Genomic DNA, 22,376 nt, shown 5'->3' on the forward strand with positions numbered 1-22,376 from the left:
TCAACTTTATAACTTGTGAATTTAAGTACTATGCTGAGTCAATATTACCAGGTGCACACAAGTTTAGGCATTTTTCTTTCTAGTAAGTTTTGCTTCTTATATTGTTACAATTTTATCAATATAACTTCTTATTCATTCATAATGGTAAAAATTATTTTATCAATTTAATTAAGTACTAAATAAGTCTAGTAAGGATATAAAAATACCCTGATGAGCAAAAATTTTAACCTTTATTGGATAATACCAAAGCAGAAATGTAGTAAAATATAAGCTATGACAAGGGAGATCATAGGAAAGGCAGAATGAAGGACCAGGGCCTCAGTGAGTAAGGATATCATCATTCACGTATTTTTATACCATCTAACATGCCTTAAACATCATTTCTGGAACTGTTCAAGGGTGTTAGTCAACAACAGATAGTGATACAGAAACAATCCTCAGTTCATGGAGTTAACAGTAATTATTTCCCACAAAAATAAAGTGATAGTTTAGCCCATTTTTTGCGATGATTAAAAATTTTAGGGCATGTCATATGTGTTTATGAGACTGGACTTTGGTATCCGGGACCAGAATCTTCACACTGATTTGCACCACTGTGTAGGGGTTTGTGTTTACCATCCTTGTGAAAGTATTTGAAGTTGCATTATATATTTGGCATTATCATTTTGCTATTCTCAAACCTTGCCTGACAAAGTTTGTTCTGCAGAAAACTGAGTTCCTCACAGTTTGAGGAAGCTTTGTGGTTATCTGCACAGTTCTAGCCCTCATGAGTCTTTTCCTATGAGCAGAGAGATATCTATGCAAGTTCGCTATGATTTCCTGGTAGAAGCAAGAAGAGCTATAGATGGAAAAAGGGGAACTACCCAAGGAACAAGTGAAGTGAGCTGCAGACAGGGGGTATCATTTTGAGTGACATTCCAATTTATTAGATATACTCAAATAGGGAAAATTTTAATGCCTTTTTATAGGAGAAGGTGTAAACTTCTACATTTTTATTGAGATGTAATTGTCATATAACATTATATTCGTTTCAGGTGTACAATATGATTCAATATTTGTATATATTGTGAAATGATCACCACAGTAAATCGTTAACATTCATCACCACACATTAAATTTTTGTCTTAATGATGCACAAAGCCCCAAATGCCCATTTTGCTTTTCACAGGTATTGTTTCCACATGCTTAGACTCCCAGCACATATTTGGAAAGAGAAAAATATAAAAGAGCTCTGTGTTTAATTAAAGGGCAAATGAAGTCCAATCTTTGTCCGTTTTTCCATGTTAACTCTTGTTTTCATAGCACAGCAGAGATCAGTGTCATGTCATAATCAGTATGACCTCATTTGATCACCACTCCCCAACGCCCTTCCCACTGTACAGATGACAACGGTTAAGTGTGGGAGCAGAGTCCTGCCTAAGCTTATGCACCCAATAATGATAATGGAATCCTTCTACTTTGAAGGCCTAATGTGTGCCACAACCTGTACTGGGCACTGTCAAAACTGAAATCTCAAAACAACTCTGGAGGAAAAGTATAATCACACAGTTTCCAAAAGACAGCATCAAATTTTAAACATAGTAAAACAAGATGGCTACATTTACATGACACCCTGGAAAAAAACAAAGGTATAGGGAACTAGGAGAGGTCACGGGTTAACAGTGTGGCCAGTGTGTCTACAAATGGGCCCTAGAAGGTTGTTTTCTTGGGAGTGATGGAGTGTTCTGTATCCTGATCATGGTGGTACATGCATGCATTTATAAAAACTCGCAGAACTACAAGCACCATTGTGAATTTTACTATTTTAAAGTGAATTAGTAGAAAACACAGAAAAATCTCTTATGAACTAAGAGGGAACTTAAACTCCCCCAAACCTTGATTTTCAGGTGTGCAACAACTGTACTTCCACCTCCCAAAGACTCGTGACCCAGCAGGCCTGTACTGGAACCCCGTCTGAAGTTAGGAAACTCTCTCCAGGGTCACACCCGCCCTCACCTCAGTCACTTTACCCAAGGGAAGTGAGAGCATCATGTCTCTAGGTTCACACCATGTGTCTGGGGCCAGAACCCTGGGAGTGCTGTGATTTCAAACTTAAAAGGAATTCCAGAGAGGGCCCAAGGGGATCCTCCAGGGGGAAGTGGAAGTGGCGGTGGTTCCTAATCCTTGGGCATTGACACCATGTCCTGTACTGACACCATCTGCCACTCAGCCCAGACCACCTGCCAGCTCAGGGTCTAACCCAGTTCCACATCCTTACTGCTGCACAACTTCACTACAGATGCACGCTGGAGCCCTTCCAGCAGTCATTTCTCTGCAGAAATTTCACATGGCTGCGACGAGACAGCGAGGAGGAAGGCGTGTGACACAGTGACCCACATTCTTCCTCCAGAACAACACGTCCACACGCGAACTCAGCACCTTATCGCCTGGCCAAACTCGATTTCTCATCTGTCACAGTGTCAACACCTAGCACGTGTGCCACGTGCTGGGGAGAACCACGCGCCCTCAGCCGTGCGCACGCGCAGTCACACCCACGTTCCCGCTGTCTCCCGCCTCTGCTTCTCGCCGGGCCGCGCATGCGCCGTCAACACCCTGGGCTTCCTCATTTCCAAACCCCACCAGCTCCACGTATGGTCTCCAGAGCCCTCCCCGCCGCCACCACGCTCACCTCCTAGGTGCGAACCACTCAGTGGATCTCAAGTCCTCGGGGAAATGTGGTTTAGACTAAAAGCCTCCTCAGACCCTAGCATCCAGCTCCTCAGGTCGCTCCCAGCACGCAACGCGGACGCACCCCCATTGGTGCCGCGAAGACACCTGGGAGTTCTGAATTCGCTGGAGTGCGCAGGCGCAGGTTCCTATTGCGGAGAGTTCTTCCTGTGGCGGAAGCTGAGACGGAAGGTCTTTAGAGAGTCAGAGAACGCGCAGGAGAGCTCCGGAAGGAACCGGAAGTGCTGTGGAGCCTGCTCTACTGTCCCGCCCCCACTCCTATTTACCAGCTTCTGGTTGGCTCGTCGACCCCGGAAGTCGCCTGCCAGTAGCCAGGAGAGCGGAAGAGGCCTACTCTTTCCCCTGGAGGGGTGCAGCGATTGCGCGGGATCCTGCGACGACAGACGGTAAAGGTCGCAGCGCCGATGGTGGGAGCCCACCGAGGGCTGACGGGGTGGGGATGACAGGAAGCGAGAGGAGCGCAGCCGAGACGATGGCGGCCGAGGGACCGCAGTGGAGAACATGGCGGCGGAGCGGGCGGCAGGCCCCTCGCTGCCGAGCTCCCGGTGGGAAGCAAAGGATCGAATAAAACCCCCAAGAGATGTCAGGGGGTGAGGACCCCCCCCCCTTCCAGCAGGTGACGGCCTGGAGCGTGGGGGGCCCTGACTCTCAGGCCTGAGGCTCGGGTCACAGGGGGGTGATGCCCCGCCGCCCCCGCAGGTTGTCATGGAGACGCGGGGCTAGGGTGGGTGCACACGGGCCTTGTGAGGATGCGGGTTCTGCAGGGTGACCCTCCCCAAGCAGGTCCGCTGAAGGATCCTTTGGGGGAAACGGGCACCCTGTAGTGTTTGGAATGGGGAGGATAATCGTTCAGTCTGGGCAGACCAAGTGGATGTGAGCCTGTGGGTCCGGATAGATGGGAAAGGCAGCCAGGGTGGGGTGGGGGTGTCTGTGAACCTGGCCTTTTAATAAGAATTTACAGGAGTCCCCTCTTATCACCGGGGATAGGGTCCAAGCCCCCCAGTGGATGCCTGAAGCCAGGGCTAGTACCCAACCCTAGATAGACTACTTTTTGTTATACATACATATTTGAGGTCTGGCAGCAAAACTAACACGGATTTCTTTTTCCTTTTTCACTGTTCCACAGATAGATTTGTTTTTACTGTAGATCCTGCAACCTGAGCATATGATTTTTTTCTTTCCCTATTAAGCCGAGAACTTTCACTTAAACCAAGCACTTCACAGCTTCTCTTTGGCATATCCAAATGACCAGCATCACCACCTTTTTTTTCTACTCATTCTTCCCCCCCCACCCCCACCCCCTTAATGCTCTTTGGTGAGGAAGATTGGCTCTGAGCTAATGTCTGTTGCTAATCCTTTTTTGTTTTTTTAAAGATTGGCATCTGAGCTAACAATTGTTGTCAATCTTTTTCTTTTTTCTGCTTTTTTCTCCCCAAAGCCCCCAAGTATATAGTTGCATATTTTAGTTGTGGGTCCTTCCAGTTGTGGCATGTGGGACGCCACCTCAGCGAGGCCTGATGAGTGGTGCCATGTCCGCGCCCGGGATCCGAACCCACAAAACCCTGGGCTGCCATAGCAGAGCAGGCGAACTTAACCACTCAGCCACCGGCCGACCCTCTGTTGCTAATATTTTATTCTTCTTTTCCTCCCCTCCCTCCCCTTCCTCCCCCTCCCTCCGCCTTCTCCCCCTCCTCCCCCTCCTTCCTCTCTTTCCTTCCCCCTTCCCCCCTCCTCCTTCTCTCCTCCCCCAACCCCCCCAGTACATGGTTGTATATTCTAGTTGTAGGTCCCTCTGGTTGTGCTATGTGGGATGCTGCCTCAGCATGCCTTGACCAGCGGTGCTAGGTCCTGCCCAGGATCCAAACCTACCAACCCCAGCCTCCCTAAGCTGACCCTGCAAACTTAACCACTATGCCACTGGGCCTGGCCCCTTCTGCCCATTTTTTAAACAGTTTTCTTTCCATATTGAGTTGTGTGAGTTCTTTATATATTTTTGATAATAACCCATCAGATACATGACTTTCAAATATTTTCTCCCATTCTGTTTGTCACGTGTTCATTTTGTTGATGGAGAAAGGATTCTTAAAGTGGTTAAAGATACAACTGTTTCAGCCCCTTCACACCCATTAGGGTGGCTACTATTAAAAAACCCCCAGAAAATAGCAAGTGTTGGTGAGAATGTGGAGAAATTGGAACACTTGTGCACTGTTCATGGGGATATAATATTGCACAATTGCTATGGAAACCAGTATGGCAGTACCTCAGATGTTAAAGATAGAATTACCATATGATCCAGCAGTTGCACTTCTGAGTATATACCCAAAAGAATTGAAAGCAGGGACTCAGATCTTTGTACACCCATGCTTGTAGCAGCGTTATTCAGAGTACCCAACAAGTGGAAACAACCCAAGTAGCCACTGATGGATGAATGAATAAGCAAAATGTGATATATGCATACAATGGAATGTTAATCAGAATGAAAAAGGAAGGAAATTCTGACACCTGCTACAATGTGGATGAAGCTTGCAAATATTATGCTCAGTGAAATAAACCAGACATGAAAAAGACGAGTACATAGTGACAGAAAGTAGAGTGGTGGTTGCCAGTGGTGGGGCAGGGAGGGGGTAGGATGGGAGCTGTAGTTTAATGGGTATATAGTTTCAGTTTTGCAAGATGAAAAGAGCTCTGGAGATGGATGGTGGTGAGAGTTACACAACCACATGAATGTACTTAGTGCCCTTGAACTGTACACTTAAAAATGGTTAAGATGGTAAATTTTATGTTATGTGTATTTTACCACAATTTTTACGAATACAGCTATCTCAAATTCCGAACCCAATCCATCCAATAGTAGCCAGTCTATCCCTGCGGTGGAGGGAAAGGCTTGTCATCTAATGCTGGAATATGCTATCTATTGCTGCATAACAATATCACCTCAAAAATTACAGATTAAAACGTTTATTTTGCTAACAAATCTGCTCTTTGGCTGGGGCTGGGTATAGACATCTCTGCTCCACTCCACCTCCCACTCGAGCCAGTTGCAGTGTTCTTTTAGCCCAGTTTTTCCAGGGCCTACCCTATCTTTTTATCCTGTGGATGGGAAGTTTACAGTGAGTGGCAGTGTTAACACATAAAACAGTACAGTAATTTTTCCCCCTCTTTTAGCAAAAGCGTTCTTTGGAGTTCACCATCGGTAAATCTGGTCTTTATCTAGTCTGAAACAAAATCAAAACCAGGCCGTAAAAGGACAAAGATACTCTCTTGGTTGGGACTCTAAAAACTGCTGTGAATGGTCTTTTCCAATCTTGTAAAGCAGCTGCTTTGGTTGTCATTTTCTAGGGTGTGGGGGTGTGTGTTACCAATAGGCACACTAGACGGCAGCAGAGCGCCTCGGTCAGATTGCAATAGCGAGTGGAGCCCCCTCGAGCGTTTCCAGGCAGCGCATTTTTGGAGGCTTCAGGCTGCTGCTCAGGCCAAGGCTGCAGCTCAGGGGCCTCCCTCGCTGCACACACCTGGGGCTGTGTGTCTCTGTGAAAGCCTCGACCTATGACCCTTGGGTTCTGCCAAGCATCTTTGGACAACAGGCTGCCATTTCTTGCCACCTGGCTTTGTGATCGTAATTGTCCCACTTGTGCACTCCTCTCTGCATGTGGATCTGAGCCGAGCCAGCCAGGCAGCTTCACCCCCACTTTTTGAGAGCATCTCAGCCACAAACACATGGGTCTGCTGAGCCAAGAGTTTACCTCTGCCCCTGAGTCGGGAGCTGTATGTGGAAATTAAATGTATGTAATTGGCTGGGACACAGGGGCTGTGAGTGCGCATGTGCGTCAGTGGGTGGAGTGTGAGATTGTGATGTGGGCGTGGCGACCGGGCACGTGCTGCTGAGCCAATGGTGCCAGAGCCGGTTCCTCTGCCCAAGGGGTGTGGGTAACTGTCCCGAGGCCTGGTTGCCCTTATTTCCTATTCCCTGTGGCCTCAATGCCACTTCCTGCTGCTCCAGGGAAATGTTCCCAAGATGAGAACAGAGCGGGTCTCTTAATGAAGCATCCCAACAAGAAGACACAGAACTGGGCTTGGGATGAGAATTTGAGAGCTGAAATGGGTTATGATGCAATGGCCAAAGATTAGGATCCTGCCCAGGAGGGCCCTCTTGGAGAAAACCAGGGTCCACCTTCATGTTTCAGACCTGCAGTGTGTCCAGAGCTCGGATCCCCAGGACCTTGGAGGACAGATGCCCACTCCCTTCCCCCGGCTAAGTCTCTGAGGTAAGGGCATGTCCCTATTTCCTACTGGGCTCCAAGAAAGGCCTGATGGCTCAAGATTCTCTCTCTCTTATATCGCCACTAAGGTTTTCAAGGAGGTGGAAAGAATTGTTTTTGCTTATCTAAAAATCCAGGTTCAATCCAGCTATTCCACTGCTGGGTATTTGTCCAAAGAACTTGAAAACACAAAGGCATAAAGATACTTGCACCCCTATGTTCATTGCAGCTTTATTTACAATAGCCAAGACTTGGAAGCAACCTAGGTGCCCATCAAGGGACGAATGGATAAAGAAGATATGGTATTTATACATGATGGACTACTACTCAGCCATAAAAAATGACAAAATCCGGCCATTTGTGACAACATGGATGGAGCTTGAGGGTATTATGCTGAGTGAAATAAGTCAGAGGGAGAAAGTCAAATACCATATGATCTCACTCATAAGTAGAAGATAAAAACGACAAAAAAAAAAAACACATAGCATTGGAGATTGGACTGGTGGTTACCACTGGGGAAGGGGGGAGGGGGGAGGGCAAAAGGGGTTATTAGGCTCACATGTGAGGGGATGCACTATAATTAGTGTTCGGGTGGTGAACATGATGTAATGTATACAGAATTCAAAATATGATGTACATCGGAAAAAAATAAAAATAAATAAAAATCCAGGTTCAGGTGTTTGCCTCTCGATTTGCATGAAGAGTGGGTTTTCTGTAGTTGATGTAAGAATATGCAATACTGTTTATAAGAGTAAAATTCCATCTTTTCGGTGTAGTTCTTTGAGTTTTCGCAAATGCGTACCATGGTACCAACCATCATAATACAGACTAGCCCGTCACCCCCAAAGAATCAGTAGCACCGCCCCTCCATAGTCAAGCCCTTCCCCCCCCAAGACCCTGATCCGTTCTAGACTCCTTGACCTTAACTTTTTCCAAAATGCCGTATAATAGAAGATAGATGTTTGATGTCATATTTGTAAAATTGAGTATACTTGCCTTTCAGTGATGTTCCAAGTTTTAGATTTCTGCACTGCCTAATGTAGCTCATGAAACACATTAAGTCTTCAAAACTGACATTCCTTTACTATTATAAGTTACATGAGCTTATGCAAACTGTGCTCCCTGTACTTAATTTTCTTCTTTGGAGGTTGGTGGAGATGGAGGTGGGGATCAAATGAGGTAACAATGATCGAATGACATTAAAACATCTGCAATGTTATGAAAACGTTAATATTGGAAAAAATAGACAGAAGCTTGACGTCATTTGCTATTTAAGCAGAGATGTTATATTTCTTCTTTACCCTAAAATGTACTGGAAGATTCGGTCGATGGAATTAACACCTGTGAAAAGCTTTACACATCACCGAAACAAATCTTCCACCTTCTCCTATAAGAGTATTAAAATGTTCCATGTTTGAGAATGCCAAATATACCTTCTTTCATACTAAACTAGGATGATACTCAAAATGACACCCCAGCTCACTTTCCTTATTCCTAGGAAATTTTTACTCACCATCCACAGTTCTTCTTGCATCTACCTGGAGATCACTGAAACCTTGTATAGCTATCATTTTGCTTACAGGAAAGGGCACATGCTGGGGTGTAACTGTGCGGATGACCGTATAGCCCTTTTTTAGACTAGGGGCAACTCTATGATTTAGGATACAAGTTCTGTCATTTGGACTGTAGTAGCAAGATGGTAATGCCAAATATATACCACGATTTACAGCTCTTTCAAAAGGCTTATAAACAGTTGCTCTTTGTGGCCCAAATAAATGGTGTGACTCTGGTGACAGAAACCCATTCCAATTCATAAATACACATCATGTGACTGAAAGCTTTTAACTATTGCAAAAATAAAGCTGAACCATGAGAAGGATTTTATTTTTATAGAGACTCCTTACTCGGTTAACTCCATGAATGCAGGACTGTGTATCACTCCACACTATGTCCACAAACACCCTTGAGCAGTTCGTGTAACGTTGTTCACTTCAGACATCGTAGATGATGGAAATATAAATTAATGAAACATCCTCACTCACTGAGGCCCCTACCCTCCATAGAAAAAATACAGACTACGCCCTCCTGCTTTCCCTGTTGTCTCCCTTGTTATGGATTATTTTCCACCAAGAACCATACTTCCATTTTTATACCAAATCACTACTTTTTACATAAAAAACCTTCACCTCTTTTTACATTGCTTTTCCCACAAAAATGTATGCACCAGAACTGCAAGGACTTGTTTTCTGCCTCTACGTGGAGAGCCCACCATGCATGCCTTGGGTAGTTTTGAGCCTGATTTTGTTTTGAATTTAGAATGGCTGGTAGATTGAAAAGGTTCAAAACTTAACACGAAGTGGAGAACATGGTCTCTGAGCTCAAAGGGCTTATTTTGAATTGTGAGCCTGTCTTTACCACTTGTTAGCTTTGTAATCGGTAGACATCAGTTAACTCACAAAGGAGGTACAAGTGTCTACATTATAGTTTTGGAGGGTTAACTGAGCTAATTTATGTAAAACAATAAGACAGTGTCAGATATATAGTAAGCATACTCAATTGTTTACATAGTGAGAAAGAAAAATCGGCCCTTGAGAACTGGGACCCACCGGGCCCGGCCTTCACTCCTGAGCCATGGTGTTCTGTTGAACAGAAACAAGTTTACCCAACACTGTCATCAGACAAGGCCGCTGGGTGATTATTTTGGAGCAAGGCAAAAATAAGAGCACTCTCTAGTCATGTCATTACATAGAGTAAAAAGAAAATGATGCAAATCACAAAAATGATTAAATATTCCCCTAGTCTAGCTATTAAAACGGACTCCTGCTTCGTTACAAGTCAATTTTCGTCCCACTCCCTTCTGCCTTCCAGAAGAGGACTATTAAAATTCCCACTCATACAGTTACACTCGCTCCCCGTGTCAGAAGTCCCCAAGAGCACGTTCAGGGTTGATGATACACTGGGAGGACTGACCGGATTCACAAGGGCCATTATACTCATGAGTATGGTGAAAGAATATATATTGACGTCAGTGAAGGGAAAAGGCGTACATGGTGAAGCCCAGGAGAAATCAGGCACTAGCTTCCAGTTGTCCTCTCTCAGTAGTCACAAGGACAGCACCCCCAGCACAAGTGTGACAATGCTTGTGAAGTATTGCCAGTCACAGCAGCTCACCTGAGCCTTGGTCTGGTGGATCTTGTGGCAGGGGTGGGGGTCACGTGGCCATGCAGCAGTCCCATAACTGAGCTCAGCTACTCAGCCCCCAGCTCCCATTCTCAGAGGAGAGGTCAGACTGATCCAGCATCACCCATGGCTTTAGCCATACAATAACAGGTGTGCATCCTAAGTTGTGCTTAGTCAACAACTAACTAGTCAAACCATACAGTGTGGCCCAAGGCCTCAGGCAGACAACACTCTTACCAGGCAGAATATTCCAAGGACTCAGAATTGATCTTCCAGGCGTTAAGGACCATTGCTTTCTTTGAAAAGGGCAGAGGTTGAGCACCCAAAGCTGCTGAATTAACACTCTTTGGCACACTTCCTGACAACAGCCAACCCCGTGCAAAGCCTGCTTCCCTGATGCCGCCCCCGAATCACCTAAGTCTAACTGCCCTTAGTCCTTTCTAGCACGACTCCTCAGGCATCCCATGCTCCTCGTGCTGTGAGGTCACCACTCCCCACTGCAATAAGTCAACAAACCCAGGTTCGTTCAAGTGCAGGTGCGTTTCTCTAGGTTTTGGCTGGTGGACACTGACATAACCAATATACAAGCTTTTATTCTTAAGAATGGATAAATGGTTTTAATGGGGGAATTGTTTCAGCCCAGTTGTGCAGCAGTTAAGTGCGCACGTTCCACTTCGGTGGCCCGGGGTTCACCAGTTTGGATCCCAGGTGCAGACATGGTACCACTCAGCAAGCCATGCTGTGGCAGGCGTCCCACAAATAAAGTAGAGGAAGATGGGCATGGATGTTAGCTCAGAGCCAATCTTCCTCAGCAAAAAACAGGAGGATTGGCGGCAGATGTTAGCTCAGGGCTAATCTTTCTCAAAAAAAAAACAAGAAGAAGAAGAAGAAGAAGAAGAAAATTTAAATTAAAAAATTAAAATATTTATGTACTACAACCTCAGAACATATGTTTAAAAAGACAAAATTACAATATTAATTTGACAATCCATATTGTTTTTGAATATTTTAACATATCCTCTCAGTACATGAAAGATAAAGTTAATGTTTTAAGTATACAGCAAGTATAAAACCAGTTTTACTAGGATTTTTCTATGAAATATATACAGAACTTCATGTTTAACTGAAAAACATATAACTTATTTTGCAAACATAAGAATTGTAATAATTGAACACATATTAAGTTTATTGTTTACAGATTGCATTCAGCTGTGAATAACCCCCAAATTCCCACAGTCTGCTTCATATATCTACAAGGTGCCTGTTTCTCATATGGAATTATCTAGAAACAAAAGTAGAGGGTAAATGCAACCACTCAATATGCAATCAGGAAACAAAGTCCTCCGTGTTTTCTGACACCACAATTGTAACTTTCAGGGTTGAGTCAGGGCCACTAGACATATTATGAGGGGCTCCCTACACTAGGCCTAATACAAATATGGTAAGAACTGGAGAAAACACGGAGTGTCAGAGGCCACCAGCCAAGAAAGTATACATCAGTGGCCTGGGTGGACATGTTGGAGCTGACAAGAAAATCCACTGTGGACATGTGAGGATAGAAGTGGATCCAGTGACAGGAGGGCTACTGGAGTTGGTGCCTGTGGAAGGCACCAACTTTGAGAGAATAGAGTTAAATACTGGGTGTTTGGTTTGCGGACACTCTTGATCAATAGGCCCAGAAAGCAGGAAAATCTGCTGGGAATTGGTGCCCGTCAAGCCCTGATGCACCTGTCTGCCTGTATGAGAGCTCCAAAAACAAAGTATGATGGATTCTTCATTTCTGCCTTCCTGATCTCATGCAAGGCTTGCTTCTGGCCAGCTCTAATCTGGAACAATCTAGGGAAGAGATTCTATAAAATGTACTTCCAGGCTTACCCCCATCAACACATCACAATCTGGCACAACACAGCTATTCTAGCTTTTATATATTCAAGTAACAAGGTCTCTGTTTCTAATTCAAAGCCTTGTATCTGATTCCCAGCCAGGAGCTAGGATAGACAGAAATGGGCAAAAGGGGAAAGTCAGATGAAGTGTCCTCATTCACCAGCTTTACACTGAGGAATTTCTGCCAGAACAATGAAGTACTGTGCCCAATACCTAGAAAAAAATGTCAAACAGACATTTTTGATACCAAAGACTGAGAATTTAAAAAATACTGTTTTTCTTAGAAACGAGGAAAGAGAGGATAGAGGTCAAGTATACAAATTCCAGTATGTGCAGCATTAGGCCAGAAATAAAATTCCAGTGATACTAAAGTACCAATATCATAACAACCACATGTTCATGACATACTGAAAATTAGAATAAATAAAACTATCTAAAATCCCAACAGTTACATATTTTAAAACACACTTCAGAAGATCAGTGGGGCCAAAAGATCTGAAACTGTAAACTTAAACTTTTTTTTTTTGAGGAAGATTAGCCCTGAGCTAACTGCTGCCAATCCTTCTCTTTTTGCTGAGGAAGACTGGCCCTGAGCTCACATCTGTGCCCATCTTCCTCTACTTTATACGTGGGATGTCTACCACAGCATGGCTGGCTAAGTGGTGCCACATTTGCACCCAGGATCTGAACTGGCGAACCCCGGGCCACCAAAGCAGACGTGCACACTTAACCGCTGTGCCACCAGGCAAGCCCCTAAATAGTTTTTATGTATGCAATTCATAATTAAAATACTATATCTCAAAATGTATGTAACTTGGGGGCCAGCCCTGTGGCTGAGTGGTTGGGTTCACCTGTGGGTTCACAGCTTCGGATTCTGGGCGCCGACATGGCACCGCTCATTGAGCCATGCTGAGGCAGTGGCCCACATAGCACAAGTGGAAGGACCCACAACTAGAATATACAACTATGTACTGGGAGGCTTCAGGAGGAGGGGAGAGGAGGAGGAGAGTGGCAACAGATGTTAGCGCAGTTGCCAATCTTTAAAATGATGAGAAAAAAAGGTATGTAATTTGGCTGACAGGGTAAGTAGTGGATAGAATGGTAGCCCTCCGAAAGATATATCCACTCAGAACCTGTGACTATGACAGGTTGGAAGGTATTTGGAAGAAGGATCTCGAGATGAGATCATCCTGGATTAGGGTGGGCCCTGAATCCACTGACAAGTGTGTTTATAGGAGAACTGGATAAAACACTTGGAGGAGAAGGGGATGTTAAGATGGAGGCAGAGGGGCCAGCCCCATGGCCAAGTGGTTAAGTTTGTGCCCTCTGCTTCAGTGGTCCAGGCTTTCACTGGTTCAGATGTTGGGTGCGGACATGGCACCACTGATCAGGCCACACTGAGGCAGCGTCCCACACAGTACAACCAGAGGCACCACAACTATAACATACAACTATGTATGGTGGGCTTTGGGGAGAAGGAGAAAAAAAAAGAAGATTGGCAACAGATGTTAGCTCAGGTGCCAATCTTTAAAAAAAAAAAAAAAAAAGATGGAGGCAGAAACTGGAAGGATGCATCTACAAGCCAAGGAGCACCAAGCATTGCTGGTACCAAGAGAAGCTAGTAGAGTGGCATGGATCAGATGCTCCCTCAGAACCCTCAGAAGGAACCAACCCTAATGACACCTTGATTTCCAGCTTCTGGCCTCTACAAGTGGAAGAGAATGAATTTGTTTTTTAAGCCACCAGCTTTGCGGCACTTTGTTAGCGCAGCCTTGGCAAACTAATACTTAAAGGAAAATTCTGTCCTAGATGTTTTTCTCAGAAAGAACTAGAAAGAATGCGATAGGGCTCTACTTTAAGAATAAGGCACTAATAAGGCCAACACTGTATTTAAGACCTTTATAAAGATTTTCTAATGGTACACGATTTGCTGTGCACAGTAAGTGAGGGCATCTGCGTGAAGGCTGTCCAACATTGCTTACTGGCATAGTGTTTCCTCCCGTGAGAGTTCGCGTGTGTTTTTTTAAGTATAGGGGACTACCGAAGGCTTCCCCACCCTGCTTACATTCAGTTTCTCCGCAGTGTGTATTCTCACATGTCTCTGTAAGGATGAGAGCCGACTGAAGGCTTTCCCACACTCCTTACATTCATGCGGTTTCTCTCTACTGTGAGTTCCCAAATGTCCTCGAAAAGATGAGGACCAACTGAAAGCTTTCCCACACTGCTGACATACGTAGGGTTTCTCTCCAGTATGAATCCGTACGTGTGTTCTAAAGTAGGAAGGACTACTGAAGGCTTTCCCACATTGGTTACACGCGTACGGTTTCTCTCCAGTGTGAGTTCGCAAGTGTCCCTTAAAGGACGAGGGAGAACTGAAGGATTTTCCACATTGTTTACACTCATACGGCTTTTCTCCAGAGTGTGTTCTCACGTGAATCCTAAGGTCTGAGGGCCAACTGTAGGCCTTCCCACATTCTGCACATTTATAGGCTTTCTCTCCGGTGTGCATCCTTGCGTGTATGATCAGGTAAAAAGAATGAAGGAAGGCTTTTCCACATTCCTTACACTCGTAGGCTTTCTCGGCGCTGTGAACCCTCGCATGTTTCCTAAGAGAGGACGAAGAAGGGAAGGATTTCTCACATTCTTTACAAGCGTAAGGTTTCTCCACAGTGTGGGTTTCTCTGTGTGTCCAAAGGTTTGAGGGAGATCTGAAGGTCTTCCCACATTTTCCACATTCATACGGCTTCTCTCCAGTGTGAGTTCTTATATGGACTCTGAGTTTGGAGAAGTACATAAAGGCTTTTCCACACTCTTTACATGCGTAGGGTTTCTCTTCAGTGTGAGCTCTTATGTGTGCCCTAAAGGATGAGTAACAGAGAAAAGCTCTCCCACACTCCTTACATTGATAGGGTTTTTGTCCATGTTGAGGTGATGCTATGGGACTCCGCAGGGATGAAGTATCCAGGATGGCTTTTTCAAATTTATTGTATTCATCGCATTTTACTCCAGTAGAAAGTCTCTTATGCACAATAAGATTTGGAATCTGGTTGGTTTCTCCACATTGATTACTTTCCTTAGTTTCCAAGGGTATCTCTACCACGTGACATCTGTTAAAAATAGGGATCATGTTATCAATGATTTATTAGTGATTCATTGATATCTTTTAATGATTAATATGATTACATTGTTACCATTTTCAGTGAATGGGTATGTCTTCTGCCCTGTTAGAATTGTGTCCAAGTGGTGTAAGCTGAATGCTGGCAGAGGGCTCAATCCCAGGCATCATTTCAGTGTTTTTTATATACGGGATTTTGTTTCCTGACAACTGTTTACAACTGAACTAAGCCTCTAACAGTTAACATCTGCATCACTTTTATAAAATGGTCTCGTGAAAATTCTCTGTGAATACCTAATATCTGTCTCATATGTACACATACACGCACACACTCACATATCCACGTCGTGGCACTCTCGTCCTCTCCTGAGACCTGCTGTCTCTCACGTGTATGTGACTCACCTCAAGTGTGTTCCCTGGTTCTTGTGCTGATCTTCGACGCCATGGCATTTCCAGTTTTCTCCTAAAATGAAGAACCAGGAATCATTTCTTCTGAATCTTACTCTATTCTGTTCACTTCGTATTTCTTCCCCAAACGTAACACTGTAGAAGATTTGACCCATTGATTTTACGTTGAGCGTCATAATATGAAAAATAGTAACAAAATTACTTTCCTTGGAAAGAACTGGTGGGATGAAGACAAGGAAAGAAGTCGGGGAACATGTACATATTTTTTCAAATAGTGATCCCAAAAGTCTACAGATTTCATAAGGAAGAATGCACTCTTGGGCACAGAAAGACTTTGAGGAGTTTGGCTGTTTCAGGACTTTGACAATAATGAGGACAAGAAGGTCAAAACGGTGGGTGATTTACTGGAAATACTTCCATGAAGACTGAGCCTTATGGTGACATAAACACCCTGTTATCAGGAAAGCAACATGGGAAAGAAATGGACAAAACGCACATGCCAGAACACTAACTTTAAAACAGGAAATATGGAAAGGCTTTCAATGTGGACAAGGACATTTGTGAGGATGGATGAAAGTCAAAAAAAGGAAGCAAGAGTATCCGGCAAAATTCAACTTCCTCAGGAAGAGCAGTAATTGAGTTTTTAAATTAATATTTCCAAATGTAATGCTCCTTGATAGGGGCTGTTCCTCTTAAGCACAGAATTATAACCCTTAACAAGACAAAGCATTTAAGAGGGACAGTAGTAGGTTTCATACATACATGAGAAAGCTATTAGACAATATGCTCCATAGTGATGTCCCATGTCTGTCTTAGTCAGCAGTCAATTCCCATTGTTCAGCCCAACTTTTAGAACAAGCTCAGTAGCTAAGGAATATTTGTGCCCTAGAGAGTAAGGGAAGGAACGAAGCCAGCCTTACCTACTGAGGCCAGGTTCCTGAAGGTCTCCAGCATCACGTCTCTGTAGAGCTTCCTCTGAGCACCATCCAGCAGAGCCCACTCCTCCGGGGTGAAGTTCACAGCCACATCCTCAAAGACCAGCGAGTCCTAGAACATCCAACAAATTTTGGTTCAACAAAGTGCCATTCTCCCCCAGCGTGTGCAGGAGGAAGACGGAGGCTGACAGCGCTGAGGAACTGGGATGTGGTTCACAGGAAGTTCACACACAGTTCTGCCGACTCCCATCCAATCCAGGGCTCAGTCATCAGATCTCATCCCTTCTATCCTATTCAGCACTCACTTCCTCAGTGATCCCAGCCAGCCTCAGAGACTTAACAGCATCTCCAATGAACTCGTCTCTCTACAGTTTGACTGTGACAACATCCACTCCTCCTCTCCATCTGAAGCATCCAGGACAGTCCGCAATACATTGGAGAAATGAAAGAAATACTATACAGATCTTCCTTAACTTATAAGGGGATTACATCCTGATAAACCCGTTTAGTTGAAAATATCGTAACTTGAAAATGCATTTAATACACCTAACCTACTGAACATCACAGCTTAGCCCAGCCCACCTTACACGTGCTCAGAACACTTACATTAGCCAACAGTTGGGCAAAATCATCTCACACAGGGCCTATTTTATAATCAAGTGTTGAATATCTCATGTAATTTATTGAACACTGTACTAAAGGTGAGAAACAGAATGGTTGTAAGTGTATCGCTTGTTCACTCTCGCGATCACGGAGCTGACTGAGAGCGGCCACTATCCAGCATCGCAGGAGAGCATCGCACCACATATTGCCAGCCTGCAAAAAGATCAAAATTCAAAATCCAAAGTATGGTTTCTACTGCATGCATAACATTTTCACACCATCGTAAAGTTGAAAAACCCTAAGTCGAATCATCATGAGTTGGGGACCGTCTGTACAAATAAAACAATTATTGCCTCTTGAAAAACAGCAATTCCATGTGAGGAAAATTATTTCATCTCCTTCATTGTTCATGACAGGCCTCAGCATGACATGAAGCAAAGGTCAGCCCTGGATGAGGTGTTAATGGATAACAACATGCTGAGGGCCTGGGAGCGTCTCCTGTCTTTCCCGTCACCCACAACTTGATTCTCAAGAGGCCTGGTTATGCCCAATCTTCCCCCCAGGCACGAGGATGGATATACCTCCCTGAAGAGCTCCAATGCATTATAAACGGGCAGGTCCACCTGGTGAAATAAGAATATTCTTTGTGAGAAGCATTGATGTTTACTTATCTCCTATTTTCCTATAAAACAGCAACTCTTTCTCTCCCTCCATCCTCTCCAAGAAACAGTGTATTGACAAATTGGAGCTCAGGCAAGAGAAAGGAAGTGTAAGACTGCAGACCTCAGCACAATGCCTGCGTTCAGGGGCCTGGGTGCTGAGAACCACCAATTATGGGTGAAAGCTCCCCCTCAACACTCACACAGACTGAGGTCACAAGATGCCAGAACAGCCTTGTCTTGCCCAGAAAAGAGTGCCCTGGTCCTTCCTGCCTGTGAAGAGGTGGTTATGAGTCCCGCCGGAGAAGGGAACTGACTCAAGTCCAGAAGGGCTTGGCTGTGAATTGCCAAGACCATAAAATGCATGAAAGGATCGGGCAGCACCGTCCTCCAAAAGAACGTGTGCTCCCACTCTTTGAAAATCCAGAGGCCCTGACTTAATCACCAGCCTCCTGGGGGCTCTACACACAATAATCGTTTCTGCCCCACCTCGGTATGCAGACCAGCATAACTGCCCAGCTCCTGAGCATGGCTCTGATGGCCTGCAGTCCCCAGAAAGCCTGGCCTTTGAGAAGTACATCATTCCATCGGCTTCCACACGCAGAGGTGGGAATACAGGCTGCCACACCCAAAGGCAGGTGCTGCAACCTGTACAACAAACAGCTGCAGCACTGGAAAGCTCCAGAACTGGACCGCTCTTCTCATAAGGTGAGTAGTAAAGCCAGCTGCCTCTAGCATCTCTGATTACGCTGGGTACACTACTATCTGGTGTCATCTCACAACAAACTTCTAGCCCCAGAGGCATTCAACCAACTCCTCCACTGCTGTGTCAGGTGACATTTTAAAGCCACCAAAACCCCTAACAGTCTCACAACAATAATAATAATAAAATGTTATTTTTATTAAAAATTTATTTAAAATAAGACAAACACCCATGATGTGTGAAATAGTTTGCACACTCTGGCTCATTTATTTCTCATAATAAATGTCCTAAGTTGACAGCATTACAGTCAGTACAGAGCAGAGGAGACTTAGAGAACAGAGTCAATTAATGACACACTCAGTATTACCCAGTTAGAATGTTCTAAGTCAGCTTTCCTTCAAAGCCTCGCTCCTGGACAGACAGACACCTTTCAGTCTGGTCATGGCAATGAGTCCTCAACATGAGTGACGTGATCCAGAGAGGTCAGTAAGCTTTGTCTAGAAAGGTCAGACAGGACATTGTCCAGGCTTTTCTGGCCACGTGGTCTTCGTTGCAGGTGCTCAGCTCTGCCTTTGTAGCACAAAAGCAGCCACAGACAACACAGAAAGGAATGGACGTGGCTGTGTGTCAATAAAACTTTATACATAAATAGATAGCAGCTTTGGCCTGTGGGCTGTAATTTTCCAACCTCTGATCTAGAGCAGTGCCACCAAATAGGACGACAATACAGACAACATACCTAATTTTGAATTTTCTTGTAGCCGCTTTAAAAAACTCAAAGTATTAAAATTAATTAATTTCTTTTTAAAGATTTTATTTTTTGTTTTTCTCCCCAAAGCCCCACAGTACATAGTTGTATGTATTTTTAGTTGTGGGTCCTTCTAGTTGCGGCATGTGGGATGCCACCTCAGCATGGCCTGATGAGTGGTGGTGCCATGTCTGCGCCCAGGATCCGAACCGGTGAAACCCCAGGCCGCCAAAAGCAGAGCGTGCAAAGCCAACCACTCAGCCACAGGGCCGGCCCCTGAAGTTAATTTTAATAGTATGTTTTATTTTGTCCACTAAATACAAATAGCACTTCAATAAGTAACGAACATAAAATAATTACTGAGATATTTTTACATCATACTAAGTGCTACAAATCTGGTATGGATTTCACACCTACAGCCCGACTCGGTTTTGACAGCTATTTCAAGAGCTCAACAGCCACACATGGCCTGGAGCTACTGTTCTGGACAGTGCAGATCCAGACCCTGCTAAGAACTGTGGAAACCAGAAAACGAAACATCCTCCTCACTTCCCACATCCTTGGGCTCCTTCTTCTGGCAAAGCCCTTTGTCTCAGCCAACTTGCTTCTCCGTTGCCCATAACTCTGACCCATTTCATGTGCTAAAAATCTATTTAGATGATAGTTCCTACTGTGTGCGGCCACAGAGATACAGCACTTAAGAGAGAAATTCTGAATCACGTGAGTCTTAAATTCTCATTGGGGAGGACAATAGGTAAAGGAAACATAATCCAGTAGATGGGGTATGTCAGTGCTGTAAATAAAATACAGGACAGGGAAGGCATTTGGAATGAGAAACAGAATGAGCAGATGGAAGTGGCGCAGGGTCAACCCAAGCAGAAAAATAACCCTCTGAGTGACACTGGAACTGGATACCTTGGCCTGGTGGTTTAAAAATGCCACTGCATTTTTCAGCTCTAAGAATAAGAAACAGAATGATTTCACCAAATCTCAGGAAAGGTTTCCATTGCTAGTCAGCTTCACCATGTCCCAGCTGGGAGACACTGGGATCAAAGTGTCCCCAGCCAAGGGCAGAAACACCGTCTGCTCCGGGAAAGGAAGGAAAGAACACCATCGATGGGCTAAAGGTGAACTCAGGAGTGTGGAAGAGAGCAGTAGCATAAATGAAGAAAGGAGGAAGAAATGTGAAGGGCAAAATTAATACAAAAATGAGGCGAAAAATACATCTCTTGAAAACTAATCAAACTGACAAAGCTTTCGCAGTTTTCTTCAAGAAAAACAAAGCATGCGCACGCAAATAAAGTTATGAATGAAGACGCAGGCATAATTAGGGATGTTCTAGGGGTTAAACACGAGGCAAGTGGAATGATCCAAAATTTTTAAATTCTCAGTACTTCCAGAGTATTCAGTTGTTTAAAATATTTTAAAGAAAAAAGGTGTTTTAAAATATTCACACAAAGGAAAGAAAAAAATCCCACATCCCAGAACCATACAACTGAAAAAAAAAAATGAAATATGAGATCATTAACAAATACAAGTGCAAAATTCTATAAAAAATATTAGTACCCTAACAGAGTAATGAATAATGTGCATAATAAATCACCCAAGCTCATTTTACTCCAAGAATGTTTAAAAATTGATCCACAAATTAATACATTTTACCACATTAATAGAAAATCATAATTCATGTCCTTAGATCCAGAACAGTGACGGATATATTACCATCATTAATGGAAATCAAAATTTAATACACCAGAACTAGAAGGAACGTGGCTGACTGGGAAAGACGGTGCATAAAAATACCTACTGCAATGTTAAAGGAAAAATTTTGAAATAGTCAAACAGTTCCCTCCTCAGGAAGAGAGGACACGGCATACCTCATTATACACCGAACTGGAGGTCCTGGTGAGTCATTAAGGGAAGAAAAAGAAACGAAAGGCAAAATGATCGCAGAAGAAAAAAGCTGAAATACCATTATTTGCAGGTGAGCTTCTGTATGTAAAATTCCAAGATATTATATATGAATAACTAAAATCTTACTTCCACTTAACAAGGACAGTAGTGACAAGAATCATGCTCCCACATGAGTGTACTCTACGTACCAGTAGCAGAATTTTAAAATAAGTCTAAGGAAGATTTTGTAGAACATTGAAGACAAAAACAATATGATATTATTGAAAGAAATGAGGGAAGATGGAAATTAGTGGAGAGACAGGCCAAGCCCACGTGCTGGAAAGCTCAGTCCTCTAAGGATGTACGTGCGCCCTCGAGCCCACCGACAGGTTCCAGGAAATGTCCACTCATTCCTGGTACTTGAAGGGCTGATTCGAATCCCAGCTTTTCACATTTGAGAAACCGCCCCAGGGGCACCAGATCCACCCAGCTCAGGAACGATATCTTGGGTGCATGATGCGTGCCAGACCCTGTCCCCTGTGGCTGCGAGAAACCAATGAGAAATTGTGATCTCCTTTTTTTTTTTTTCATCGCCCATTTTAAAGCTTTATTTCTAGGAAGCGAGGTGAGTTACGCAGTAAGGAAAAACCCGCGGGGACCCGGGACCCCCACGGGAGCAGGGACACAACGCCTGGACCCACCCGGCAGTCGAGGGCGGGGACCCCGGGGGTCGAGGGGAGACCCAGGCCCGCGGCCGGTTCCCGCCGGTTCGAACCAGCCGCTCCGGGTCCCGGCCCGGCCCGCGCACTCACCATCTCCGCCCGCTCCGACTCTCCGCGCGTCCTCCCCGCGGCCCCGGCAGGTGACAGCGGCGTGGACGGGACACTTGGAGCTGCGCGGGGCAGGTGCGCGCGGGGACGCGGCCGGACGAGAGGGACGTCCACGAGGTTGCGAGCGCGCCCGCCCCCGGGCCTGATTGGACGGTGCTGCAGCCCTCAACGTCTTGATTGGGCGGTAGTCCAGCCACTCCCCCTCCCAGAGACTCTGACTGGGCAGGGCTATTGGCCTCGACGCCGCTGATTGGGCAATTTGCCCGTCTGCACGCCCTTGTGATGGGCGGGGCCTGACATCACGCGGCCGAGCCGGGCGGAAGTGCCGGTTCTCGGCCTCAGCCCTTACCTGCTCCGCCTCCCCGGATTCGGACCCGCCCGCCCGGGCTGGGGGTCCGAGCAGAAGCGGGTTTTGCCCGGCCAGCCCGGCGT

At 45.0% G+C, this 22,376-nt stretch overlaps 1 protein-coding gene across 1 annotated transcript; it reads right to left on the minus strand.

The window, feature by feature from the left end:
* Positions 1–11,331: 11,331 nt before the first annotated feature.
* LOC100060139 (zinc finger protein 709) lies at positions 11,332–22,060 on the minus strand. The gene is made up of 4 exons (XM_014741369.3): positions 21,927–22,060; positions 16,494–16,620; positions 15,568–15,628; positions 11,332–15,157 (listed from the first exon to the last, which is right to left on the minus strand). The coding sequence occupies exons 1-4, from the start codon at positions 21,927–21,929 to the stop codon at positions 14,074–14,076; spliced, it is 1,275 nt and encodes a 424-aa protein (XP_014596855.2). The 5' UTR covers positions 21,930–22,060; the 3' UTR covers positions 11,332–14,073.
* Between the last annotated feature and the right edge of the window lie 316 nt (positions 22,061–22,376).

This window comes from Equus caballus, chromosome 7, assembly GCF_041296265.1.
Source record: "Equus caballus isolate H_3958 breed thoroughbred chromosome 7, TB-T2T, whole genome shotgun sequence".
Classification (NCBI taxonomy): Eukaryota; Metazoa; Chordata; class Mammalia; order Perissodactyla; family Equidae; genus Equus; species Equus caballus.

Excerpts from the sequence above, each read along its gene's own strand:
- LOC100060139 (XM_014741369.3), bottom strand. Across the intron at positions 15,629-16,493 it reads CAGGAACCTGGCCTCAGTAG|GAGAAAACTGGAAATGCCAT; the intron begins GTAAGGCTGGCT and ends TCTTCATTTTAG. Across the intron at positions 15,158-15,567 it reads AACCAGGGAACACACTTGAG|ATGTCACGTGGTAGAGATAC; the intron begins GTGAGTCACATA and ends TATTTTTAACAG.